Consider the following 8,557-nt stretch of genomic DNA (forward strand, 5'->3'; position numbering starts at 1 on the left):
ATTGGGGCACAACAGCTTACCTTTGCGCATGAACATTTTGAGAAGAGGTATGGAGATAGATACCAGGTGTCCAGTGTGCTGGCGTTTAGATGAGGATGGCGGCCACTGTTTCTTGAAGTGTAAGATGGTCAAAAAGTTATGGAGGCATATGAATTTGGAGCATATACGTATCCAGCTATTGTCACTAAACAGTGTAGTGGAGGTTTTAATGTGCGTCCTTGCTCTGAACGATAGCCAGAAATTCCCTGTCATTGGTCTATTATGGGCATGGTGGAATGCCAGGAATAAATGCAATGTGGGAGAACAGATGAAAAAGATCGATTCAGTCAGCTTCAGTGCACATGAGATTATTGCTAGCTGTGGTAAAAAACAAACTAGGCCAAGTCGAGAGGCTATACCTGGACGAAAGTGTTGGCAACCACCACCAGTTGACTTTCTAAAGGTGAACTTTGATGGCGCTTTCAGGGCAGTGGAAAAGGATGGAGCATGAGGTTTCATTATTAGGGACAGTGATGGTCAGGCAGTCGTGGCAGGATCAGGCCGGCTATCTGCAGTTCCTGATGCTATCTCGGCAGAAGGGGAAGCATGTTTGGCAGCACTGGAGGCGGCCATGAACCGTGGAATATCTCGAGTGATTATTGAAACAGACTCGACGAATCTGGTTTCGGCTCTTCGCGGCAATGCTTATGATCAAGCACCTGGTGGAGTCATCTTTAGTGAAGCGCGGGGTGTTTTAGAGATGCATTTTGATCATGTTATCTTTTTTGCTATTCCTAGAACTTGTAATCAAGCGGCACATGAGCTCGCTCGTTTTGGTCTTAGTCGGGACCCGGACCTCCCAAGTGTGTGGGAAGATCCCCTCCCTGGTTTTGTAACGACTTTGGTGGATCGCGATCGCGCTGATCCTGGGTTTGCTTAATTAAAGAGCGAGTTGACTATCAAAAAAAAAACTCTCCTGCGTATTAAAAAGAAAAGAAAAGCAAGCATATCATATCACTCCTCCGTTTGTTCACTGATACCAATGCATGATCACCAACGACAGACAACACGCAAGGAATGTCGCCAGGGAGAAGCAGGGAACATAAACGTTTACAATTTGTGGAAACTAGGAGTGATGCAGCTTCAATCGACCTTTATTCCAACCAAAATGGAGAAGGTAGGATGAAAAGCAGGAATATGAGATGATGCTACCTCTGCTTTACTCTTGGCAGCTGCAGATTAAGAAATACACAAGACATGAGTGCTCTCGAGGCCGGCGTGGTTCAGTCGGTAGGACAAGAATCACAAGTTGTTCCTTTTTGTCTTTAGACTTGCTCGCTTTTCAATTTCTGTCTAAATAAACAAGTACGATTAGATTAGATGGCCTCGTAATCACGTCTCCTGCTGGTCACGTCGGCTGGTTCTTCTTCCTTAATGTCCTGGGCTACGTTAGCTATTTGTTCTAGCATACGATGAGATCTTCTTCAGCCTTTTAGTCTGCCACTACTACTCTGACGAGACAGAGAGCCAAATAAACTGAATGCCTTGATCGATCCAACCGATCCAGGATCGAATCGAGTCAAAGAGGGAGGCAAGAGATGGCCGTGGATCTGTCGAGAGCTGTGGGCTGGTGGGAGGAGTGGCAGCTGCGGATCCTCGTGCTGGGCAGCCTCTTCCTACAGCTCGTCCTCTTCGCCGGCTCCATGGTGCGCAACCTTCGCATCCCAATGTCCAGGCTGTGCATTTGGCTGGCCTACCTCGGCGCTGATGCCCTGGCCATCTATGCGCTCGCCACCCTCTTCAACCGCCACAAGCAGCCGCCTGGCGCTGGGAGCAGCAGCGCCCTGGAGGTTCTGTGGGCGCCTGTCCTCATCCACCTCGGCGGCCAGCACGCAATCACGGCGTACAGCATTGAGGACAACGAGCTGTGGAGGCGGCACATCGTGACCGTGGTGTCCCAGGTCACGGTCGCCCTGTACGTCTTCTGCAAGTCTTGGCCCCACGGCGGTGACAAGAGGTTGCTGCAGGCAGCGATCTTGCTCTTCGTCGTCGGGATTCTCAAGCTCATCCGGAAGCCATTGACTCTGAAGAGCGCAAGCCTTGGCAGTGTTATGACCTCTTCGATTGTCTATCCAGAAAGACGAGAAGAAAATGAAGAATCACTACGTCGCCTCTGTGCTTACCTCTGCCTTCCTCTTCAAACAGTGATTACTTCTACTAAAGATGCAGCAGAAATGAAACGAGAGGAAGAACATGATTTATCACTTGAAGAATATGTACAAAAAGCAAGGGAGCTCGTGCAGGTGACGCAGATAGATAATGACGAGCGAGGAGGTGGTGTCCGTGAGGACATTGAGAAACTATTTGTGGACCTTTCAGCTCCATATTCTCGTCGGGTTCGCCAGCTAAGCTCTTACTTCAAGCTTCATCACAAAAACGCGTATTCAACTGTGGAAACCGAGCTCACGTTAGCATTTACTATGATCTACACCAACTTTAAATTGGTGTTCGCTTTGCCTGGTATGCTGAGGAATGTTGAGTACTCTATCCTGTTTGTGATGAGTGAATTGTCAACCGTGCGGTGTGATCGTGCGCTTGGTCTTTGGATTGCAGGTACACGAGCGTCGAGTGTCGACGGGGAGCTGCCGTGGAGGTGCTGTGGCCGATGGACCGTGCGGTGGACGGCGGTGAAGGGCAGCCGGGACCGGAGCTCGGACCGGGCGGCAGCTATGGCGTCCACTCCTGGATCGAGGGCGCAAGCGGCAACGGAAGGCGGATTTTTTGGTTTACGCCACAAAACCAAGGAGGCGGACGGCGGTTGAAGACGCCGAGTCGTGGAGGCACGGGCGTCGGTCTCGGGACGGGCGTCGACGACGTCTAGGGCCTCGCTGCGGGCGAGGAGGTGACGGGCGTCTAGGGCCGTCAGAAGGCCGAGGCGGGAACGGCGTGGAGGCGGGAATCTTCCCGCACGTGAGGTTTTGGCGGTTTTCTCAAAACCGGCCACCTACCCGGGTTTCGCGGACCCTCCAAAACCGCAGACTGGATCCTCATCAAGACGACGGCATCGCGGAGAAGACTTCGTTTCGAAGAAAGAACCTCGGCCGTCGGATGAGATCGTGTACAGGGGGTGCTGCAGGCCAACCGGTCTGACCGGTCCCTGGCTTGGGGTTTGTTACCCCTTTTGATCGCTGACTTTTGTTTTGGTTAGCTTGGTAGGTCTTTGTTTTGCTTCTCTTTGTTTTCTAGGCTTGGTAGTTGCATTGTGCATATGCATTGTATATTTTTGCATTTTGCATTGTCTCACTTGCACTAGCATTCTTGTATACATTGCTATGATCTTCTAGTGCCTGCTAGTGTGAGTTGATAAATCTGATCATGTATAGCTTACTCCATTGTGTATATGACATCATCTGAGTTAAGCTATTTTGATTTGAAAATCTGAAAACATGATCACCCTGTCTTGGCTACTAGGATGTTAGGGCGTGTTGCTATGCTTTGCTATCTTATTCATGCTAGTGTGGGTTTTCGTTCAGCAATTCATAATTGAAATGATCTTAATTTGATAAAATTGCTTGAACTGTTCTTGAAATGGATTGAAAAGATCCAGGTGAGATTGCTTGTCGCACTGATCGAGCTTTCGGGACGGCTCACTTTGCACTTATGAGAACCCGGGCAAGGCTGTGCATGACTGAAATGAGTGCTTTAAGCTTCTGATTGTCTTTGACATAGGCTTGGCATCGTTGCTAAGTAAAACATGACAAGCTTTCAACCCCTGGCATTAAGAATTGCTTGATATGAAATTGATTGAAAAATAAATATTAACAACTTATTTTTGGCTGAGTTTGGATCACCTGTATGAGTATGATTAGCACTGCTTTCCATTCCCTACTTGCTAGTACTAGATCATGGGTGATGCTTTTATTTCTCCTAAACTGAACTTGCCTAGCTCTAGACTGATTTGATATACCCTGTTGAGCTAGATGCAAGTCTTGTTTATGGATGCACACGTGCTTGTGACTAGATGTTGCTCATATAATTGTATCCCTGAATGCTTTCACTTACACCTCCTGCATTGCATTCATGGCATAACATCTGTTCAGGGGGAGTTTTTGCTTCAGTGGGAGTTTAAGGTCTTTTTAGACTTGATGTGTGCATGTGCCAACAAGGGGGAGAATTTTGAGAGAAGTGATCGAACAAGGGGGAGACTTGTTTGATTTTTGAAAAACTTGTTGTGCACAGGGCTTTGAGAGTGCATCATTTTGTGAGAGTTGCACTGGTGAGAGGGAAAAGCTTTGCTTGGGGAGTTTCTGCTTTGTTCTTGGCTCCTAGTTTTCCTCGTTTTCCTCTGCTTCTTGCATGACTGCGTCGAGCGTTACCTCTGTCTTTGAGGAGTCATGTTTTGGCTTTTGATCGATTGCATCAAGCCGTTGCCCTTGTCTTAGGGAATCGATCTGTGCTTGAGTAAGTGACTATTCTTGACTTTTTGAGCTTTTTGTTACTTGCTTGAGTTCTTCGCTTTCTTGCTTCTCTTAGAATCATTTCTCTGCTTTCAGGTGGTGTGTTGACAATGCACTCATCAAGGGGGAGATTGAGGAATGTTGAGTACTCTATCCTGCTTGTGATGAGTGAATTGTCAACCGTGCGGTATGATCGTGCGCTTGGTCTTTGGATTGCAGGTACACGGGCGTCGAGTGTCGACGGGGAGCTGCCGTGGAGGTGCTGTGGCCGATGCACCGTGCGGTGGACGGCGGTGAAGGGCAGCCAGGACCGGAGCTCGGACCGGGCGGCAGCTGTGGCGTCCACTCTTGGATCGAGGGCGCAAGCGGTGACGGAAGGCGGGTTTCTTAGTTTGCGCCACAAAACCAAGGAGGCGGACGGCGGTTGAAGACGCCGAGTCGTGGAGGCACGGGCGTCGGTCTCGGGACTGACGGAGGCGACGGGCGTCGACGGCGTCTAGGGCATCGCTGCGGGCGAGGAGGTGACGGGCGTCGGGCGGCGTCTAGGGCCGTCAGAAGGCCGAGGCGGGAACGGCGCGGAGGCGGGAATCTTCCCGCGCGTGAGGTTTTGGCGGTTTTCTCAAAACCGGCCACCTACCCGGGTTTCGCGGACCCTCCAAAACCGCGGACTGGATCCTCATCAAGACGACGGCATCGCGGAGAAGATTTCGTTTCGAAGAAAGAACCTCGGCCGTCGGATGAGATCGTGTACAGGGGGTGCTGCAGGCCAACCGGTCTGACCGGTCTAACAAACCGGTCTGACCGGTCCAGCGTACCGGTCTGACCGGTCCCGCGGGTATAAATACCCCTTCACTTGTGTTAGGTTAATTGCGGCTTTTGTAATTCGTCCGTGAATTGTTCTCTTTCCCAGGCCGCCGCCCCTGTGTTCCTCTTACTCAGTTCATCTCTTTAGGGTAGATTTGAATGTTGTTTGTGTGAGAACTCTTGTGGATTTGATTGGGAAAGGAGGCCCTAACCTCCTCGTGCCCTCTGGGCGGTTTGAATCAATCCATCTCCTCGTTTTGTGCCTTGTTTGATGAAATTTCGATTTCGTTTTTGGTGCACTTGATTGCGAGGAGTCCATGAGTTCTTTGCTGTGATTCCCGTGCTTCTAACCCCGTCCTAAACCCTCTGGAATCACTGGCGTGTTCGAATTCGATTTCTTGAGTTCTTGAGAAAACCCCAATCCCTTTTGATCTCCCCCATAATTCTCACGATTCGTTGATCTTTAGTACGAGATCTTTTGGGGATATGTTCACGGGATAGGGGTGAAGCAATCCCCCAAGTTTCATCGATTTTCGTGGTCGTTTGAATCTAAGTTTTCGGGGGTTTTCTGGGTGCCACCGGTCAGACCGGTAGGCAAGACCGGTCCAGCGCACCGGTCAGACCGGTCCAGCGCACCGGTCAGACCGGTCCAGGCAGATCAGTTCTGTAGTTTTCCCGATTCGCTTCCGATTTGCTTCGTGGTTTCGCTCGCTCGTTCGAGGACTTTTGTGTTAGTTTAACTTTTCCATAGCTATTCCAAACTTTGCCAAGAACGCTTGAGGGCTTGGGTGATTTTCGGGATATAGACCGACGGTTTGAATTTCGGAAGAAATTTTGATCGGCTCCCATTCACCACCCCTCTGGTCGTCGGCTTCGGTCCCTCGTATGCTTTTGCACTCGTTGCTTCCGTTCATGGCCTTAGCTTCCGTTGTGCTCTTTGCGAAGACACATCACAAAGATCGTCATTACAAGGAGAGTGATGTCAAAGTAACTGCTGTATTGTTCTGTTGTACAGCGTTGCTGGAGTTTTTACCCTTGTTCCTCAGTCCTTGTGTTACAGGAGCTATTATTTGTTCCAACAAGGTTGCCCAGCATAACCTCATATCATTCTACGCTCGCCGGAGCAGGCCAACCCATTTCATGAAGTTTTCCGCTCTCATGTGTTGTAGTGGCTACATTAACAAGCATTGGTACATAGAGCAGGCACCTCAATCTGCATACATGGTAATCAAACAATTGATTGTTGAACATGTCAAAGATGGATGGAAGCAATGCATTATTGATGCTCCCAGTTACAAGAGATTCAACAATTTGAGAGGGCAGTGGACCCTGAGCAGGCACAAGTTACATGGCCAGCAGCAGTGGTGGAGTTTACAGCAGGTGCCATTCGACTGGAGCGTCCTCATCTGGCACCTAGCTACTGAACTCTGCCTTCACCACCCAAGAACATCAGCTGCAATTGAATTAACAGCCGCTCAATCCAGTAAGCTAATATCCAACTACATGATCTACCTGCTCTTTATTCGTCCAGAGATGCTTATGCCTGGCACCAGGCAGGGTCTTTTCATGGCAACCTGCCATGATATCGGGCTCATGCTCAAGGGTGAGAACGAACCTCTGTCAGCAGATGCAAGAACAGTTGCGCAGCAGATTCTTCGCACATCACAATCTTCGTCGATAGGGGATATTGGGACCATGGTTCCAGGAGCCTGCAAGGTCGTCAAAGAATTGATGGAGCTGCTGGAGGACGAGGAGGAGAGGTGGAAGGTGATCCAAGGCGTGTGGGTGGAGATGCTCTGCAGCTCCGCCAGCAGCTGCAGGGGCTACCTGCACGCCAAGAGCATGGGCGAAGGTGTGGAGTTCCTCACCTTCGTGTGGCTGCTCTTGTCTCGCTTGGGGATGGAGACCTTCGCCGACAAGTTCCAGAGGCTCGAGCCTGGCCAAGGCCAAGGAGGAGACCTCGCTGCAGGTGTGTCAGCTTCCGAGCCCCAAGAAGCAAGAAGGGAAAATTCGATTCATGCCACCACAACTCCGTGAAATTAGGTGTCATGTTGAAAATCATGCCATTCAATGGCATGATTTTCAACATGAGATCCAATTTCAAGAAATTGGAGTGGCATGGATCCAACTGACCCAAGCAAGAACACATGTCCAAGAAGAGATGATTGATATGATGATCTGAGGAGAAAACAAATAATAATCCTGCTATGTGCTGTGTTGGTGCCTTACACACATGCATTGGTAACTTTCTCTTTCGAAATTGCATCATTTAGTATTTGTTGATTGTTTGTTTAGGTTGGCGTGCTTCATTCCTTGTGCATTGTTTGCTGCTGCTTTTGTTTTGCACCAGCTTGACAGCAGGACTCATGAGTTGAGTGCACTGGTCTGATGTGTTCATATATTGTTGATACTGCCTAGCTGATTGAGCTTGTGAGCACAGGATAATTGTATACCATGAATGAACAATATCCCTCTCCAAAATGAATGAACAATATAACGAATTTATTCCTTTTTTACCATCCTGTGATGGATGCTTTGCTGTTGTCTGTTGATCAATAATGATGGTCCCAATTTCCATATGACAGTTGCAGTCTTCTCGTTGGCTGATCCAATCCAATCAAGGACATCTTGAGTAGCCTAATGGTTACGTTCCCGTAGACACCATGACGCCTGTGGTGACTTTATCAATTTTGAGAATTTGCCGACTCAGTATTCGAAGATGCTCATAGGGATAGGATTTGCGCGTGTGTATTTATAGGGATGTTGTGAGTATCTAAACTATACTATTATGAATTTAAATGAGCAGATCGCGGCTCCTCCCTGCATCGGCCCGCGCCGCAAGCTATTGTGCGGGCAGTTGCGGTAGCCCGCATAGTGCCGCAAGTTTTATGTGGGCTTTGCGGGAGCCGGCGCATTTTTTAGAGAACGTGACTGAGCACGTATTTCATTAAGAGGGAGGCGGGAGCTGTGTCACACCTGGTTTATGAAGGAAACCGGATGTATTCTCATATGTGCGTCAGGATCAGTTTACACACATACGATAGACAATAAAGCGAATATCATAACAATGTCATAACGAAAGAGAGTATTAAAGACTTTATTACATAACCGAATGTCTTAAACTTAAGCGAATAAATAGCATCTCAGAGTAACAGCGGAATCCTCTAGCACAAGCAGTCGACTGGGAGACATACGCCTAGAAATCTTCAAAGTCTTCTGGGTACTCCAGGCAGTCGTTATGTTGGTCTGAACAGCGTTATGCAAGGGTGAGTACACTTATGGTTGGTACTCAACAAGTGGCAAGAAAACAATTATAT

The 8,557-nt window shown here is 48.8% G+C and overlaps 1 protein-coding gene across 1 annotated transcript; it reads left to right on the forward strand.

Moving 5' to 3' along the window:
* The first annotated feature begins 1,518 nt into the window (after window positions 1-1,518).
* LOC120695493 lies at window positions 1,519-7,872 on the forward strand. Its single transcript, XM_039978726.1, has 3 exons — window positions 1,519-2,499; window positions 6,163-7,209; window positions 7,826-7,872. The coding sequence occupies exons 1-3, from the start codon at window positions 1,578-1,580 to the stop codon at window positions 7,870-7,872; spliced, it is 2,016 nt and encodes a 671-aa protein (XP_039834660.1). The 5' UTR covers window positions 1,519-1,577.
* Window positions 7,873-8,557: the final 685 nt, after the last annotated feature.

This window comes from Panicum virgatum, chromosome 2K (assembly GCF_016808335.1).
Source record: "Panicum virgatum strain AP13 chromosome 2K, P.virgatum_v5, whole genome shotgun sequence".
In the NCBI taxonomy this organism is placed as follows: domain Eukaryota; kingdom Viridiplantae; phylum Streptophyta; class Magnoliopsida; order Poales; family Poaceae; genus Panicum; species Panicum virgatum.

Bases quoted from the DNA above. Each gene is read 5' to 3' on its own strand.
- LOC120695493 (XM_039978726.1), top strand. From the start codon at position 1,578: ATGGCCGTGGATCTGTCGAGAGCTGTGGGCTGGTGGGAGGAGTGGCAG. The intron at 2,500-6,162 runs GTATGCTGAGGA...TCATGGCCTTAG, and splicing joins ATTGGTGTTCGCTTTGCCTG to CTTCCGTTGTGCTCTTTGCG. The intron at 7,210-7,825 runs GTGTGTCAGCTT...TCCATATGACAG, and splicing joins AGGAGGAGACCTCGCTGCAG to TTGCAGTCTTCTCGTTGGCT.